General features: G+C 39.1%; 1 protein-coding gene across 1 annotated transcript in view; it reads right to left on the reverse strand.

The window, feature by feature from the left end:
• Positions 1-18,167, reverse strand: part of LOC150081451 (uncharacterized) — a 37,609-nt gene extending 19,442 nt beyond the window's left edge. Inside the window, exons 1-2 of the mRNA XM_090379862.1 lie at positions 18,040-18,167; positions 12,509-12,604 (exon numbers count right to left, since the gene is read on the reverse strand). Coding sequence (XP_090235988.1) covers positions 12,509-12,604; positions 18,040-18,054 — 111 coding nt within the window. The 5' untranslated portion in view covers positions 18,055-18,167. The remainder of the gene's footprint in view (positions 1-12,508; positions 12,605-18,039) is intronic.
• Between the last annotated feature and the right edge of the window lie 1,676 nt (positions 18,168-19,843).

The raw sequence follows: 19,843 nt of genomic DNA on the forward strand, positions 1-19,843 counted from the left end.
GAAAACTGTTCTCTGTGGCAATGCAGAATCCAGGGGTGAAGTTTTTTCCCCTTGTTTTTGCTTGGTTCCTGTCGATCTCTTGCTTCACTATTGCTCCTCATTTCCCGGTCTAGTTTTTCAATAGTGTATCTCTTATTTCTCCTCTTGCCGATGGCTCCTTGTCTGGTTTCGTCCTGTTCTTCTGGTTTGTCCGGAGAGGGGGGGTTTCACCACTCGCTTGTCGGTAGAAGTCTGGGAACCCTCTGGCTGGCCTTGTTGATTGTCTGACATCTCCTCCGGGTCTTGTATTTCCATGCCTAGAATTGGATAATGGTGCCGAGATAATTTTTTGCAACAGGATGAAATCGGCGAGATAAAAATCGGAGGGATGAAAAGCCGCGGGATGGAAAACCACGGGATGAAAGGTTTTGAAGAGCAGCTGCTGAGTTGCTTTGCTGCTGGGGTGCAATGTTTAGTTCAGAATATCCTGCATAATTGTTGACCCGGAGTTTGCCGGGTGGGAGGGGGGCAATCTTAACTCTAGATATCAAGAATACCGGATGTTGAGCTTAGTTTAGCGTTCGTCCTGGAGAGCCATCGGGAGCACGGCACTGCGCATATTATTATATATAAAGGGTGATTCACTACCAGTGCGACAAACTTGCAGGAGGTGTAGGGGGCACAAAGACGAATCGGAATCACATAGCATTGCAGGGTCCGAAATGCCTTCGTCATGCGGTAGAGGACGTTGAACGGGAGGTCGCGTGAACAGCGATCCCGCTGGAAGTCAGCATTTGCGAACCGTTTCTGTTGAAGAAACCAAGTAGCAAAAGTCCTCCGGAGTGGATAATCTTCAGGCTCCAATGATTGGACGCGTTGCAGATAGTATGAACTCATTTGGTTTGTTAACAGTATCCTCCATACAGTGGATTGGGAAATACCCAATCGTTGGCCTATCGCTCGAGTACTCGTACTCGGATTGCCTTCTGCAAGACGTAGGACATTCTCCTCATCGTCTGGCGTCCTCGTCGTTCGCTCTCGATTCATGGTATCTCTCGTGAAACAACCAGTCTCACGTAACCTTCTCATCATACGATTAAAATCGTATGATGAGGAGCACGCCTGTGCGGGAAACATTCCTGGTACAAGCGCAGAGCGGCGCGCCCGTTACAGTCCGCAGCTCCATACGCGAGGTGCATGTCGGCCAGTTCAACGTTAGAATACTCGTCCATCCTACTGCCTCGGGAACCGGTTCCCGAGGCAGTCCATCCTAATGCTGACTTCCAGCGGGATCACTGTTCACGCGACCTCCCGTTCAACGTCCTCTACCGCATGACGAAGGCATTTCGGACCCTGCAATGCTATGTGATTCCGATTCGTCTTTGTGCCCCCTACACCTCCTGCAAGTTTGTCGCACTGGTAGTGAATCACCCTGTATATGTTCTCAATATCTTAAATGTAGTGAAATTTATAACTTCTATTTATCATATTTTAAATCAAATAAATTTAGTACCCATAAATATTCTGGATATAGATATCTTGAGGTACGTGGCTACCAACTCGCACTAACGGTCACTCAAACAGGGTTCGAACAATTAGGGCTTGACCGCCTGGTACACTGAAAACAAAGGCCTTTGTTTATTAAGCAGCATACTAAAATCAGACTAAGAAAGTTAATAAAATTAAAGAAAATGCTTTCTAGCAGCAGCATATGAAATAACACCAGTATTATTTCACAATTGTTTCAGTCTTTATTTTCTTAAGGAAAGCAGATTTATGAGGTACCATGTACGTATAGACATATTTGAAGACTGGTTTACAAATTGAAGAGGTATCACAACTGTGTGGTACTACACTCAGGGAAGTAGAAAGTGAAAAAGACCTAGTGGTAATTGTGCAGTCAAATATGAAGTTCGCTGAGCAGTGCAGAGGGGCTTCCAGGGCAGGTCATGGAGTCTTTTCAATGATATATAGGAATTTTGCTTGCAGGGACAAGGAGTTGATCATCCCGTTATATGTGGCAATGGTCAGGCCACACTGAGAGTACTGCGTACAGGTCTGGAAGCATCATTTAGGAAGGATGTACAGTTGCTAGAACAAGTACAAAGAAGGGCAACAAGATTGGTGATGGGAAAAAGGGGTACTCTTACCAAGGAAGGCTTAAGTTCGGCAAATTGCACTGCCTGGAGAGTAGGCACCTGCAAGGTGATCTGATTGAGGTGTATAAGGCATTGAATGGGTTGAGCAAGCTGAATGCTGATGGGAATCTTCCTCTTGCTCAGATTCAAATTGAGGAAAGACAGTTGTAGAATACATGTGCGGAAATTTGCTTTTAGTCAGCGGGTAGTTGATCGGTGGAACAGACTTCCAACTTTTGCTGTGGAAGTTGATAGCCTAAATAAATTTAAGGCTGAGCTGGACAGGCATTTGGAACGAATGTGGGGGGGGGGTGAAATGGGATGTTTTTTTTTTTTGGCTGATGCTGCATAAGCTTGCTTTTCTGCATCGTATGCCTCTACTAATACTAATGCTAATGCTAAAAGCCGTAAAGCTTCTTCGTCTGAGCTGAAAAGAGAATGGGAAGAACATACAGGAGTGGTAGCAAGTGCAGTAACAGTCAAAAGACGCCTCTTCAAAAATGGACTTGTAGCTCGTCGTCCTAAGAAGCCCCTCCTCACACAAAAAATGAAAAATGCCCATTAATTTGGTGTAAGGAGCATGTCAAATGGACCCCAGAGCAGTGGAAGTCAGTTATTTTCTCGGATGAGAAGAAATTCAACCTGCATGACTCTGATGGGAGACAAACGAATCGCCCAAGACGTGGTGAAGAATACCATCCAGACTGTATGGTGTCTACAGTGAAATTCTCAACCAGCCAAATGATATGGGGTTGCCTTTCGTATCGCGGAGTAGGTCACCTACATTCTATAAAAGGTTCCGTAAATGCCAGTGGATACCTGGCTATATTGGAAGGCAAATTGCTGCCAATTTGCCATTAGAGACCATTTCAACCTGCCAAGTAACTGCATCTTACAGGACGACTCTGCTTCTTGTCATCGGGCGAAAAGTGTAAGTAGGCACTTCTGTAGTTATTTTAGCTTCATTTCTGCATTAGAAGTTCGACAGTAATGTGTACATTTATTACAGGTGAAAAAATGGTTGAAAGAAAGGTCCATTACAACTCTTAGCTGGCAAGGAAACAGCCCGGACTTGAATCCTATAGAGAACTGTTGGCATCGGGTGGAATCTGCAGTTGCCAGAAAGAAACCAAAGACCATTCGTGAACTTCAGGAAGCTATAATTCATGTTTGGAACCACGAACTATCAGTTTATCTTCAGAAATTGATCTTGTCAATGCCTCGACGGTGTGCTGCTATTATCAGGGCCAGAGGCGGTTCAGCTAAATATTACTTTGCGCTTGGTGAACTTTTCATTTTGTTTTCCATTTAAAATGATAAACCGAAGCAAACTGAGGGCTTCTGATAATATTTCAGCCATAATTATCGTGTTTAATAAAACTGTTGTATAAAGGTTGCAAATGCTCATTGTGGATTATTTTGAGAGCACTTGTCAAACATTACTTAGCTTTTCTTTAACTATTAATAAATATATTTTGTTTATATTTCTATTTGTGTTGCTAGTCATTAATGTAACATACCATCGCGAAAATTGGTTAGAAACATGAAATTCCTAAGTGATGCACTTTCTTTGAACACAAGTGTATATAAAGCAATAAGTCAGTTAAACTATACTATATATTTACATGAATATATTGTCGTATATCGCACAATTCTGGTGTAGTTTTCAAGTGTCAACTACCAGAATTGTCCGACAAGATGACAATATAGTGTCCTCTGTATCTAATATAAAGTACGTGCCATGGAAAAATAGAATTACATCTTGCATTACATTCTTACTTATATTGTCGTATATTCATTTACATGAATATATGACAATAAATTCATGTAAATATATAATATAATTTTACTGACTTATTGCTTTATATATGTATTAATTCGTTCCCTTCGTTTCTCGCTTCTTTCTTACTTTTTACTTACCTCTTTCTTACTTTTTACTTACCCTTGCTCTACAATTCGTTACATACTTCTCTTATCCCTACTACTTTTATTTATTATACTACTTTTTACTTAACCGTTCTCTACAATTCTTTATTTATTTTCATACTTATTATACTGTTGTGGTCATGAGGTCCTTTCTGGCCATCAGTTACTTTGGTCCATAATCAACTTCCTCTTTCATACTTTTTCTTCTCCCATTTATCTTTACAATATATATATATTATAATAAATGTAACAGTATTTATTTCAAGGCATAAAATATAATATTAATATTCCTATATACCAAAAAATAGTATTTTATCGCTGAAAATGTTTACGTTTATAGTTAAATTACAGCTAATGTCCTTATTCCTATAATGATGCCACCATTATAAAAAAAAAAAAATAAAAAAATAAAAAACTGAATTACTAATCATTAGACCCACACATTGTTTTTCACTCTGACTCGCAAATTCTAGAGCCTGCTCTGTTTTCATTATCAGGTAGAATCTGATGGTGTCATTTAGAAATTATTCCAACAGGTGTATCACACTTTGTTCTCACTGGTTCGGTAGAACCGGTTGTTAAAAAAAAAACAAAAAAAAAACAAGTAGTACTCCCTGGTTTTATTGCATACGCTATGAACTAAAAAAACAATTAACATACCTCTCGATCAACCTTGACAATTTGTGCGTTATTTTTAACGTAAGGCTGTACCTGGGATTGTTCGTTAAAATTATATAGCTGCTAATTAAGGAAACATTTCTTTGTAAATAAATGATTCCGCAAGGTCGATATGACAATGAGTAAGTAACTCTGCAATATTTCTTAACAGACTTTCATACTATAACTAAGATTGTTAATCAAATTTAAAATATTTCATCCTGAATGTGTTGCAAGTATTCAAGCATTGTTGTTGGGGGACCCCAGGGTTTCACTCATTAGCTGCTTTTATGCATCTTGTGTTGAGGCTTGCGCCATGTCCGGTCATGTGTATGTAGTGTTTTGTGTTTTAAGTATTATGAAGTGTTCTGTTGTGTTGTGTGACCGGCGCCTGGCATCTTAGCTGGTGGGAAGCAGAAACACCCAGTCACCGCGTAATACACTCCCACGAAGTGCCAGGATCTACTATCTCTTGCTGGACACTCTCGGGACAAAGTCCCAGGAGAGGTCAATTTAAAGGAAAAGAAAAGAGGGAATACAATAGGAGAAGTTTGGGGAGGGGGGGGGATTTGGAAGGAAAGAATAGAAAAGATGGGGGAATCAGGCTGAGGGATCCACCTATCAATTGAAGATATAAGAACAAGAAAGTAAAAAGAGGAGCATTTAAAACGGCTTCCCAAAGACATTTCCGTCGTCATCACGACGAGCAAGACAAACACCTGTGGACAGAAAATTCACCCTATCAATAGAACCAAATTAATAGGGACTTATTATAGGGGTCCCCGGTATCCGAGTCCCGCAGTTACGAGTATTTGAAAATTAAAGAATTAAAGCTTTTTCCCTTGAGAAAATTGACCAAGAAGTTGAATATTTTTTTGTGAGAACGATCTTCTTTTATAATAAAAAATGTCTAATAAAATAATTTTCCCATTTTTCAGTTTCTTCATCGATTTTTTACTATGTACAAGTACATAAATAACTCATCGAGCTGCAAGTGTATTACACTAACTCGAATAAGAAACGCTTCACTTGCGATACCAGGGTACTTTCCCACCCACCGATGAAAATCCAACTAGCTTTGAAACGGTACTGTCTGGGTTGTGGCGCCCACCGAGAATAAGCAACAATAGTCTTTTCTATTAGTGAAGCATTACTTATTTGAGGTAGTGCAATACATGGGCAACTCGTTGTGAAGGATGAGCACAATATGAGATACAGATGAAATGATCTCTTTCACACTACTACCGTAGTTTTTCTGTAGGAGTTGTCTGTGCTATATCTTATCTACACCGATATTATATAGATGTAGAATCTTAAACTCTTAAAATATTATGTTCCATTTAGTTTTATTTAAATAATAAACATTACGAAAATAGGTCCCCGTTTTAAGCGGATTCGTTTTAAGTTGAATATTCTGGAACAAATTATCTTCGGATAATGAGGATCCCTTGTACGTTATAAACAGGGGGAGTACACTAATTACCCCCAGGAGCTCGCATCTAGTGAGTATGGGCTTGGCATACCCAGGGTCCTGAGCTGGATATCATCATTCTTCTCTTTCTTGGTGATTCCCTTCTCTCTCTCTCTCTCTCTCTCTCTCTCTCTCTCTCTCTCTCTGGGTAACTCAATAATAATAATAATAATAATAATATACAGCCAGTGTTAGCACAGAATGTCACAATTTAACAGCACTAGTTCCAATCAAAGCCAATTCAAAAGCTAGTCAAATTTCATCATTGAAGCACAATCTGCAGCAGTCCATAAGGAAAGGCAGAAACGGTGATACATCTTCAGGCTTATCTTAATGTCTCAAATCCACTTCCACTCAATAGAGAATGAATTTAGACGATTTTTTAATATTTTTCCTTGAATTTTGGATTTAAATTGGCCATGATATGGATTTTTAACTTCATTTGGTTTAGCAATCATCCCAATCCATATTTCTGATGTTATTGAAGGTTTCAATATATAATTTTGAGATAGCCAAAAGATATGATTGCGCCACTAGCCCAACAAAAGGCCATTTAAATAACTTCACTGACACCAAGTGTTAGGTTTTGATAGTCGTTCTCCCTCAAGTTATAAAAGGCTGAAAAACTCAATTCTGTCTTATATCTCACAAAAAGAATCCTTCTGTTGCTATGCATATTTTCGATGACACTCTGATTTCTAGACACGATTACATATCTCTATTGGGGATTACCCTAACTTCTAATCTCTCTTGGCATAAACACATTACAAATATTGCTTACTCTGCGTTTATAAAACTTGGTTTTCTCTTTATCTCTAGGCGTTACTTTTCTTCCAAACAGCTATTCACTCTGTACAAATCGCAAATCCACCCTGCCATGGAATAAGACTCCTCTCGTCTGACTGGCGTCTCAGCTGACGATTGCGCACACCATCTCACTAAGACCATAAGAGTTGCCTGTGGAGTGGCAATCACAAAAAGAAAACACTTTCAGAAGGTGGTCCCATGGTGGAATGTAGGCCTTGACGCACAAAGGAGAACAGTTCACCGAGCAAGGAAAGATTTTCAGAGATTTCGCGCTCACCTCCCATTGCTTGAGGTAGAGGCGGCCAGGGAAAGATACTGTTACTTAGAAACAACTACACCACCGCTATCAGGCGTTGTAAAAAGACCTCGTGGCAGAATTTGGTTTCTGCATCTGGAAATAATGATCCATGGAGTGTAGTTTTTCGTATAGTGACAAATACTGTAAACTGCCCAAAGGCGAAGTTGTCACCTAAACTACAAGACCTGATGGAAGCTTTATTTACACCTGGCAGGATTCTGTTACAAGTTTGCTGGATACTCTTTTCCTAAATGACACAACACCATTAACTGAGGAACAGCAATCAATTGTCCTGACCAATGATACTTATACCACTGAAAGTGTGGAGCAGCTATTCACAGAAATTCAACTCAATGCTGCACCGCACAAAACTCAAGAAAATGAGACTCCCGGCAAAGACCTCCTCGAAGTGGATGTTGTGAAAAAATCTGCTGCCCATTATCCAAAATTCCTGCTTGCTATTTACAACAAGTGTCTCGCAGACGGTACTTTTCCAATTATCAGGAAGGAAGCTATTCTCAAGTTGATTCTGAAAGCTTCTGACAAGATACCAGAAGAACCGAGATCGTGTAGGCCTCTAGCCCTACTTCCTGTGTTATCCAAACTGGTGGAAAGACTCATCCTCTACTGGCTCTCCAAGTACTATGCAGATGAAACTTATCCTCTCTGACCCAATATGGATACAAGCTAGGTTTCAGCACAGATTATGCCATACTGAAATTAATAACAACGTCAACCATCACTAATTCCAGGTATTCGCTTGCCATCATGATCGGTTTTTTGCGGGGCCTTTGACAGACTATGGTGGCCCAGCATACTAAGGAGGCTGTAGCTTGCTAAAATTCCACTTAATTTGTATAATTGTATTAAATCATATCTAAATCACCGTCGGGTTGTTGTCACTGCCAAGCACCAGTCAGTCACTAGAATTATCACTCGAGGTTGACCCCAGGGCTCGGTCCTGGGACCCTTTTTTTGGTCCATTGTCCTGGACGAATTTCTTGGAATGGGCCTTGCTTGAGTATGTTGAGTCTCTCGCTTTCGCTGATGACCTGGTCTTGGTGGTGAATGCTGACACAAGAGCTGGCCTGGAAACTCATGCTAACAGTGCCCTTTCAAAGCTTCAGATGTAGTCATCTCTGGAGGGAAAACTAAATCAATATTGCTTAAAGGAACACTGCAGCTAACTAGACCACCAGTAATTAAATTAGACAATTTTTCAGTAAGGCTCTATCCGGAAGTTAAGTATTTGAGAATACTTATTGATATGAAGCTTACCTTTCACCCTCATCTAGTGTACCTGGCCGACAAGATTAAGAAGTACTCTGCTATGATTACCCGGATTAGTTGTGTGGACTGGGGCATCAAGCGTCGGACCTTGATGTTAATTTACAAACTATTTTCGCCCCCATCATCTCCTATGGTGCAGCTGCCTGGTGCACCAGGGCTACACTCTCACGAAATCGCAGTAAACTAAACTCCATCCAAAGAAATGCTACTTACAGTTACCAGAGCGTGCCGCACAGTTGGCACCCCTGCACTCCATGTCCTTGCAGGCAGCCTGCCCATTCACTTGGAGGTCATCTGCAGGGGTGTCTTCCAACGCTTGAAGAGAGGCATTCCAACGACAAAAGCTGATATTATCCTTGACCTCACAAATGATCCCGGTTATGAAAAGAAGAAAATCACCGAAAAACTTGCCAGAATTTGGCAAGAGAGTTGGGAAAACGCTGACAAGGGTATTATCACCAGAAAATTCATCCCATCAATTGCATTTACTAGTCCGAAATCTCCTCCCTGATATTCACCAGACCTACAAGCTACCTTCCTCCACACAGGCCGTGGGCCTTTCAAGCTCAAACTCACAACGCTGAGGATTGAACATGACCCTCTATGTACACGTGGAGATGAAGAAAGTTGGGACCAGATTATGTACACTTTCGATATATACGAAGACCCCCGACTCAGGTTAATAACTGAAATACAGGAAACCCACAGCATAATGAGCACCTCTTACTGCAGGATGAGCATTGCTACTTGCCTTTACTGAGTTTGCGAAATCAGTCTTTGAAATTAGACGAGCCAACCGTCAAACAAACCCAAAGCAGACAGATGACAATCAAGACAATTAAAACCTCCAATGACCAACTGTGACTTTTTGACTCCTTCTTATGGAATTACTCTGGCCTTGCAAACTTTTACTCTCCCTGGGCTCGGGTGGGCTTTCCAGCCCAGGGGTGTTCAATCCTTAATTCCTTCCCTGCCTTCCTCATCTGGAGAACGCCCTTTTTGTTCGTCTTTCCATTTTCCTCCATGCTTTGACTCCCATTCTTCGACCAATTACCCTTGCTTACCTTTTTTTTTTCTCTTGCTTTTTTTTTTTTTTTTTTAGCTTGGACTTCGTCCAGAAAGCTTAGGCGACCCTGGCGTGATCCAGCCAGAGAATAATGGGCAGCCTGGCTCACCTCCCAGTGATGGGGGTGGGCAGCATAGGGTTCTGGGGGCATTGTGGCCAAGAAGCCAGAGAAACAACAGAACCCAGCACAATATTATGCACATACAACATACTAAACACACTTCTGGCATTTACAGAGTTCTGTATATTTCGTAAGAGTACTGATGGCGCAGATGTGGCAGGGTGGCGTCTTACCCTAAATACTATGCCACTATGTCCCCAAAACCTCTCTCAGGTTTCTAGATTCCATTCAAAATAAGATCAGTTAGGTTAATTAATAACCCTTCTCTAACAAAGTATCTTCGCTCTCTGTCGCATAGACGTTCTGTTTCTGCTACATGTCTTTTCTTTATATACTTCCGATGGCACTGTTCTTCCGAATTGGCTTCTATAATTTCTGCTCTCTCTTCCAAAACGCTTAGTCTCTGGGTACTGAAACATCAAAAATCATCTCCTGTGACAATACAGTCGAGTAAATTAAGATTTTCTTCACAAGTTTGGATGAAGACTTCGCATGATGACACTCTTCTTGCTTCTGCTTATCCGTGAGGTTGTGTTGCTCCAATTTTGCACAGATCTTCCTTTTCCCCAAATCTTCATGCAGAATTTGACGAACCGTCTCTTTATTCATGTCTACCTCATCAGACACCATTCTGAGACTCAAATGACGATCTCTTGCTACAGTTTTATGAACTTTTGGAACCCCATCCTCATTTCGAGAGGTTGACGGACGCTCACTTCATCGCAAACATCCTCACATCCTCCTTTGAACTGTTTATACCATATAAACACACTGATACGACTTAATGTTTCATTACCATAAGTAGTTTTTAACATTTCATAAGTTTCTGTTGCAGATTTTCGTTCGTTGCTCCATTGCAAAATCGTGAGACGGAACCTTAACGCTACTAACGAAACTGGTTGTTACTTGCAAACCTGATAGCCTACTGGACAATCTCTGTACCACCAACCGTTGGAGAAAGTTTGTACTACAGCATACCACTTCCATTTATTTTCAAACTAATTGAACATGGCTACACAGCGCCAGTGCGGGAACTTTATTGTCACACCTCGTATGTATTACGTTAAATTTACAAAATAACTTATAATATTATTGTATTTATACACCCACAGGTTTGTGCAAAAGAAAAATAATTAAGAATTTCAATTGTTTCTAGAGTGCTTCAGTGGGAAATAAAGTATAAAAATCGGCACTTCACTTACCATTATGTCTAATCTCTTGAAATTCTCGTAAAAAAAAAAAATGTATATATTAAACTTTTATTTTGAATAAAAGATATCGAAAACCACTGAACCTTACAAAAAATATAAAAAATAAATAGAATAAATAAAAATAAAAAAACGAATCAATTTATTATTTGGAAGTGGTACCATGTCTTCCCGACCAACCATCTCTAAAATTTCCTTTATGAGGGCATTTTAGTGAGCAGCTGGCTGTCTTCCAAAATGAAATCCGATACATGAAAAAAAAAAAAAAAAAAAAAAATGGATTCTGATAGACAACTTCAAAAATAACTTAGGAAAAGTTATGACAAAGCATTTTGCCATTCTATTTCAAAGTCCAAAAATCGCTTTAATGGGTTATTTTATTTCTTTATCTCTTGCGTTATGTACTAGTTTCATTAACTATATAATATCGGTGTAGATACACCATAGTTTACCCTTTTTTTTTGGTAGCTGTTGGCACGTCGGCTTCTGGGGCCATAATGCACCTCTCAAGGTTTTTGCAGTACTTTGATCCAAGCCCGAGGCAAGATTCGAACCCACGACCTTTGGGTTGCTAGGCAGGCACTTTACCCACCTGGCTAGCCCGGTCGGCTAGGTTACCTATAAATTTTAACTACCTATGTAGTGTGAAAGGCATCGTTTTAATTGTATCTCATATTGTGGGTGCCTTCACAACGAGATAGCTGGTATTGCACTACTTCAAATAAATAACGCTTCTCTAGTAGAGAAGCGTTATTTCTTTGAAGTTCCATTACCAGGGTGCCTGCCGCCCACTGATGATGAAGCACACTAGCTTCCAAACGATCGTCTGGGTTGTGGTGGTATCTACTGAAAATAAATAATAGTGAAAATAAATAACAGTCTTCTCTACTAGAGAAGCGTTATTTATTTGAAGTAGTGCAATACCAGCTATCTCGTTGTGAAGGCACCCACAATATGAGATACAATTAAAATGATGCCTTTACACTACATACATAGTTCAAATCTATGGGTAAACTACACCGATATTATATAGTTAATTACCTAAACTCATAAGAAATTATGCCTTGTGCATTTCGTCTTCTAGTACTAATGTCATACAATGATTTCTGATATTTGTGTTAATTATGTGATTAAATGGTAATAATTAAAGCACATAATCAACATTTAAGCACATGCAGTATTCATGTTTTAACAGGAATATTATTTCTATTAACATGTTTTAGTAATTCCCCAATAAAGCAGAACACAATTCATAAAAATTTTCATCCGGCCCTCGGCTGAACAAAGGTTGCCCTCTCCTATTCGATGGCGCCTCCGTAGTCAGATGGGCAGGAGCAGCAGTGAGTAGCACACGCTTCTTGATCAGACCGGGGTTCGAGCCCGTGACCACCAAATACGGAGGATGCGGAAAGGTCAGGGAATGACCACCGCATATCCCGGAGCAATATGGCCTTAGTTGCTAATGCTCCTAAAAACCAAACAACAAACAAACAAATCCTGTCCGACATAATCAATACACTATTGTTATAATACATTGCTGTACTTACATCTTCTTGGCGAAAAGTTTCGCTCACACCGGATGTCCCGAGATCTCCAAGAGCAAAAGCCGAAGACAGTGTTAGAAAGATGTGTAATCCACATATCTAAAATTAAAAAAATAATTAATGAAAAACGAACTCATTAATTTATAACTATTTCATAATGCATAATAATTTAAGTTCTTCAAGTTGGTTAATAAATAAAATTTCTCTTATACTCCGAGTCCACTTAGGGTCAGAGATAAATAGTAGATAGAGAACATAAGAATATCACCATTCATAATTTATGATATCACATGGATCTGAACAAGCGATGTGTACATTTATACTGACCCCGACTGCGTGGGATACTGCAAAACAAAGGTCAAATCACGGTTGTCTTTCCGTATGGATCTACCCGGCACATTTTGGGACTTACACATGATACAGGGCCTCAAAAAAGGTAAACTTATTTTTTTACCTGCACCAACATTATTAAAGAAGTTTCAGGGATTCTAAGAGTCGGGAATTCATTATCGTGCAAGAATTTGCTTGTTTTCAAATTGCCTCTGAAATTAGTTAATGGGCATAAACAGAATAAAAACGTGCAGCTGTAGTTCAGGCTTCAGGATTTTAAACGTGCGGCTTCAGGATTTTAAAGAGAACTGCAACAAAAACTCGCAAGATATTAAAAGAAGCTTATGGTAATAGAGTATTACCACCGTCCGTGAGTAGTGCCGATTGGTCTACATCCAGTATAGCCGCTAATACAGTATAGCTGCTGGTCCAAGTAATTGGACCGAAGTGGGTTCATTCACATTTTCTTACCAAGCTTATGATACTAAAGTATTGCAACAATCAATTGCTTTTCGCTGATTGGATAACTGGAAAAGTGACTTTTGACCTCTCTATAGTGCCACGGGCCAGCTTGCAATTAAAGATGGTCCGTAAAAGTATTATTAGCATAGATCCTACCCAGTACTAACCATGGACACATTTTTACTATAAAAATAACTTTTTCTACTTTTTTTTTTTTTTTTTTCAGGTTTACGCACAGCCAATAGTCTGAGGACCAGATGTTAAAAAATACCATAATGACTGCTAAGGGAGCTGCGTGTATTCTACGGACGTTTGTTTGTTTGCGAGGTGAAAAATCCGATTGTCCAGAGTGTCGGGGGAATACTTCTGTCACCCAACTAACTTGGCTAAAATATGAGGGGGATAAAAAAAAATGTCCTCCCATTCCAACAATAATCGAACCATGCCTTTTCATATTGAAAACTTTTCACTGGTTCAAAACTTTGAAGCACTTTTACAGCGACATGCTGTGCCACCTAAAACCACTGTTACTTTACTAATCTTCATTCTTGAGGACTTATATATAAGTAAGCAGGCCGCCGTAGCCTAGTAGTCAGGCGCGCGGGTGCATAAGTACACCTGCCTTGAGTGACCGGGGTTTAAGCCCGTGACTGCTGATTCACGGGCTTAAACCGTGAATACGGTGCTGTTTCTTGTATTCTGTCTATCTTGTGAACTCCTCTGACCGTTTGGTCGTCCCGGAGTATAAACAGATAATTTTTTTTATATTATTGTGATCATTTCGGGACTCAGCTAAAGTAATAACAATAATCGAAGAAACAATAATGCAGCTGTTCAGCGTTGTTTATTGATGCAGAGCGGAAACATGTACATAAAAGGTGGAATGGACAGAAATAAAACCTAAAAATCAAGCAATATAAACTAGTTTAATTTTATTGTCCACTATTTCTTCGAGAAAGTCATCAATAAAGATGAAAGTGTCATTATGTTTTTCTGGAAATTCATCCAAAACATTAAAAACAAATAATGAAAATATTAAAACCAAGAATTAGAAAGGGTTAATGCTTTGGTGTAAAACAGCCAGTTGGTAGACATACAGGACTTTCTTTCATGGAGTAATGACACCGACAACCATACGGACTGTACGAATGAAAATCACTAACCAGCTACACAATGTTATACCACTTAGGAGGAAATAAAGATAATAATAATAATAATAATGTGTCGGAGTTCATGAACAAATCGGGATGTTGCGTATTACTTCTACTGCACATACGTAAACAGTATAAGGCAAGAAGCGATAACATAAACCGAAGTCCAATTACAATAAACGGTTTTTTTTCTAACGTTTCGTATACAGATCGGGAATTCATAAAAGTGATTACATTATCCGTGATTACAATAAGCTGCGTGCACTGTAATTGGAACGGTGACGTGATGAAAGCTTCGTCAGGATGTTGCTAAACCTCATTTTCAAGACAGTGTTTTTAATTTCTGGCTTCTAACATAATTCTATGTAGTCCACAGTCCATATAGACTGACCTTGTCTATATGGACTGTGAACTACATCATGGGGCATCGAGAGGTAGCACAGACCCTTGAGCAAACAGTCTCACGGGGCCGCTGCCTTTCTTTATAGAAGGACCTCCGACTCTAATTCCGGGCCCCCTTCCAAATGTCCGGGCTTAGGTCATCTCCCCCCTTGATGCTTCTGGTCCCTTGAACACTGGTTAAAAATATATATATATATGAAAGTCACTGATGCTAAAGGCATAATAGATGTTGAGATAAATGTAACGAGTTTAAACGAAGTTACTAAAGTAAAAAGGTCACTGCAACACTGATTGTGAACATACGTAAGTTATTTATAAAAATCAACCTTATTAAGATTATTACTATATTTAATAGCACTCTTATACCACATGGAATTAATAATATAGTTTATTAAGATATTCGCCTAAACTACTATACATTAAGGTAACGTTTCAGTTATTTATCGATACCCGTCATCAGACCGTGCTTGACAGACTCCTCTTGCCGATGCTCCCAGAAAGCTGATGTGTATACTCATCACATCAGGTTTCTGGGAGCATCCGCAAGAGGAATCTGTCAGCAGAACGGTCTGATGATAGGTATCGGTAAGATACCTGAAACGTTACCTTAATGTATAGTAGTTTAGGCGAATAGCTTAATAAAGTATATTATTAATTTCACGTAGTGTAAGAGTAGTATTAAATACAGTAATAATCTTAATAGAAAACACCACGTAACGTACTTTTCTAACCAGTGGCGGCTCGTGACTGATGTTTGGGGGTGCTGCATCTTAAAGTTACATTAAATTGCCTTGGTTATAAGACATGTAGACATACACAGTAATAATAACAAGCAAGTTAAAAATACTACAAAACATTAACTAGACATTTACCATGAACAGACTTGAACTTTTATTTAAAAACAAAATCCATTCTAGGTTTTTTTTGTTGAAAATAGATTAATAACTTTTTCATTCAAGTTTGGTGCACTGTTGACCAAGCTTTTCTCTATTGAAAGCATTGCTTGAGCATTTAGTCTTTCCTGATTCATCGTGCTCCTTAAAAATGTTTTTATTCTTTTTAATGTCGAATGACAGCGTTCGGTCTTTGAAGTAGTCATCAGAATGGTCAAAAGAACTTTTTATGAGTTTTGTAAGTTCACCAAGAACTTCAGCTAGATTATTTTCTGAGATAAATTTCAGAAAGTCAGTTAATTTGCAATAATTGTGTAGATCATGTCTGCTATAAAAAACTTGTAATTCCGTAAGAAGTTTTTCTCTTTCAATCATGAGATATGCCTCAGTAGTCTCCCATACCTCTTCCATGGGCATTTTCGTACAAAAAATAACAAAGTTCTCCTTGTTAAACAATTTAACAGCAATTAATTGCTTTGTAAAAGAATATCTCTCACCTATGTCAACGCTTATATAGTCGCATACTTCCTTCGCTTCAATCATGAGTGTTTTTGAAGGATTTTCATAGTACATTGAATTCCTGATTTTTAGAATGGCGTTCTTAAAGTTTCTTATATATTCATGTATTTTTAACTGCCTCAATTTCTAGATTGCATTTGATTATGAATAACTTCCACGTGAAGCATTATCTGATGGAAAAGTTCTAATCAGAACTCGAATTTTTAATTACTCAAGATGTGCAAAATTCCAGTTGCTTCTAAAATCGTCTTATCTGCGTTTGCTGCCTCTTGTAGTTCCTCCATGCACTTTTTTAAGTATACAAAATTTTCATAAACGCTGTTCACGGTGCGTATATTGAAGTTCCATCTTGTAGGGAAAGGTCGGGCAACACGGCTGTCCATATGCTTTCTGAGAACAGAGAGAGACGCTGTGGTGATATCGAGAAAAATGTTGGTATCGACATGACTTTCGAAAATAATATTCTTGAATCTCGGGTATAACTTGCTGCATTTCTCATCATCATATTCAGTTGGTGTGCATAGCAGTGAATAAAATGCGCATTTTTGTACACTTCCTTTATTTTAGCCTGAACGCCCGCTTTCTTGCCTTTCATCACACTTTGCGCCATCAAATATCTGAGCAACCAGTTTTTGAGTATTTCCTTCGAGGATTATGTCTAAATGATCTAGAATGCACTTCGATATTCCGTCTGCCGTTTGGTTTTCCGGAGTGAAAAAACCCCGAAAACGCTCAAAAAATATCTCCATTCAGTTCATATCTCAGGAACAATTACCATTTGTATATGTTCTGAAACATCTGTTGTGTCATCAACCATGACAGCTAAGAACGAAGCTTCTTTAATTTCTCTTTTTATTTCATCCCGGCATATTTGCAGCAAACAGTCAAGAATATCATTCTGAAATGCCTTTAAACGCTGCATTACTTTCTAAATGGTTCTTTAAATTGGAATCTAATGTACATGTGAAATTTATTAATAATAATTTATATTTATAATAAATTTTCTGTTTATACTCCGGGACGACCAAACAGTCAAAGGAGTTAACACGATAGACAGAATACAAGAAACAGCACCATATTCAGCAATCACGGGCTTGAACCCCGGTCACTCAAGGCACGTGTACTTATGCACCCGTGCGCCTGATCACTAGGCTACGGTGGCCTCTCTAATCCTCTGAATACTCCTAGATTTTTAGAATAATCTTTTCCGTCATTTCCACATAAAGGAATTTCAAACTGTCCACAAAATTTAAGGAGTAAAACAGCTGCTCGATACGTTAAACGCACTATGCATAGCTCGAGAAGTTTCTTAAAGTTTATATAAAACTGTCAAAAAATGTTTTCTAAGAAGTGGTTCTTTTCTGAAATGGTTGAGAAACGCTACTTAAGCTAAGCTAGAAGATAATAAGATTCTGCTCTCATTTTTTTTTTTTTTTTTTTTATGAAAACCCCAAAAATTAAAGGTATCAACACCTATAGTACTTAGTTTTGTGTATGGATTAAAGGAGATGGGGGATTGTTATGGTGTACAATTAATTTTTAAAAAAAGTACTTATTCCTTTCTAAATTACCCAAACTATCACAGCGAAAATTTGACAATATTCATATCGAAACCACTCCTCAAAACACAGTCCCCTCGTTAAGTTAAGTCTGTTTAGACAAGATAAGCAATGCTAACATCAAATTTTCACAAGATGAAAGATCAACAAGTGTTAACTTCATTATAACATTATGTAACACCAAAATAAAATGTTCGAAATTAAATGTCTAGCCCTACCTTTAGATGTCCCATTTGGCTATTAATTCACAACTGTTCTCAAGAAGATAAAACTCGAAGTTATTAGCAAAACATTTTTATATCTGATATGATGACGCAACAATGGGCTGCACGTGGTACTCCGGAAGGAGAGAGAGAGAGAGAGAGAGAGAGAGAGAGAGAGAGAGAGAGAGGGCTGTAACTCAATGTCCTCTGTGGGTGGGGCTGAAAGCGAAAGTACTGTTTGTGACATTTAGGTCCACGAGGCTGGCACCTGGTGTTTCATGACCTTCGCAGTTATGTTTTCATTTTGACTGAGGTACGCCATAAGGACACCCTTGACACTGTTGCCATATAGCCTTGGAACTTACCCAGGGCGTTTGTTTAAGGGACTGTACCAGTTCTGCTAGCTATGTGGTAATGACACGCAATGGCTTGAGGCTATAACAATGACGGGCTTCCGCTACAAAACAATGCATCGTGTGTTTTGAGACGTTTTTATTGACTAACCTCCCTGGGTGCTTAAAAGACTACGAGTAACCACCCTCTGTCTGTACCAATTTTCTGTTACTGAATTCTTAGGTCAAGATTTGCTAATAAATCGTCATAATGCGCTTCGTGAATTACGATACATCCGCATTTCACTTTGTAATATAGACATACTGGGATAATTTATTACCTTTCTATAAACTAACTTATGCTTCTGTTACAACTGTTTCGCTTTATTTATTAGATGAGGATGAGCACAAAATATTACCCGTTAAAAATATTGCTTATTTATTTGGTGTTATTAAATGCAATTTAATTTGCTGAAAACAAGAAAAAAGGGAGCTGTCCAAATTTGCATTAATCATTATAATAATTAATTATTTCATTTTATAGAATTATATAATTTGTGATTGATATTAGTATTAGTAGTGGCAAATGATGGAAGAAAGCAAAGCACAAGCTAAAATAAAATAAAAAATTCCCACATCACCTGTCAATCCCCTCCATTAGTTTGTCTAGTTCTTCCTTGAATTTATTTAAGCTACCACAACAACAGATAGAAATTTGTCCCAACTATCAACTAACCGCTAGTTGAAGGAAAACTTCCGGGCATTGGTCATTCTTCAATTTGAATTTATATCCTCATGTGTATAGTCTGAGCAAGAGGAAGAATGCCATCAGGACTAAACCTGATCAATCTATTCAAAGCCTTAAACACCTCAATCAGATCACCTCGCAGGTGCATAGTTTCCAGGCGCTCCAATTTGCAGAACTGAGGCCTTTCTTGAACAGACGACTCTTTTATTCCCCACAGCAATCTCGTTGCCCTTCTCTGCACCCGTTCCAGTTACTCTACATCCTTCCTAAAACGAGGCCCTCAGACCTCTATGCAGTACTCAAGATGCGACCTAACCGTTGTAGCCTTAGATGCTGATGCGCCATAAAACTCCTAATAACGAACTTAACGGTTGCCTTGTACAATCTGATAATCACTCCCTTATTCCTGCTGGCAAAGTTCCTGTATATCCAGGGGCGGGCCGTCCCGAGGGTTCAAAGGGGGATGACTTCACCCGGGCGCCAAAGTTCAAGGGGCACCTGAAAACCTGAAACTCACATACTCATATGAAGAAAGTTTTAAAGGGAGCGCAAAATTGCGATTTGTACCCGGGCGCCACATTCCCTAGGAACCCCCCTGTGTATATCATTGACAAAACCCCACGAGCTGTCCGGACAGTCTGTCTGCCTTGCTCAGAGAACATCATATCTGATTGCACAATTACCCACAGGTCCTTTTCATTTTCCACTAACCTAACACCACACAGCTGGTATGTTAATC

This window comes from Mastigoproctus giganteus, chromosome 8, assembly GCF_048544385.1.
Source record: "Mastigoproctus giganteus isolate SK-2022 chromosome 8, ASM4854438v1, whole genome shotgun sequence".
NCBI lineage: Eukaryota > Metazoa > Arthropoda > Arachnida > Uropygi > Thelyphonidae > Mastigoproctus > Mastigoproctus giganteus.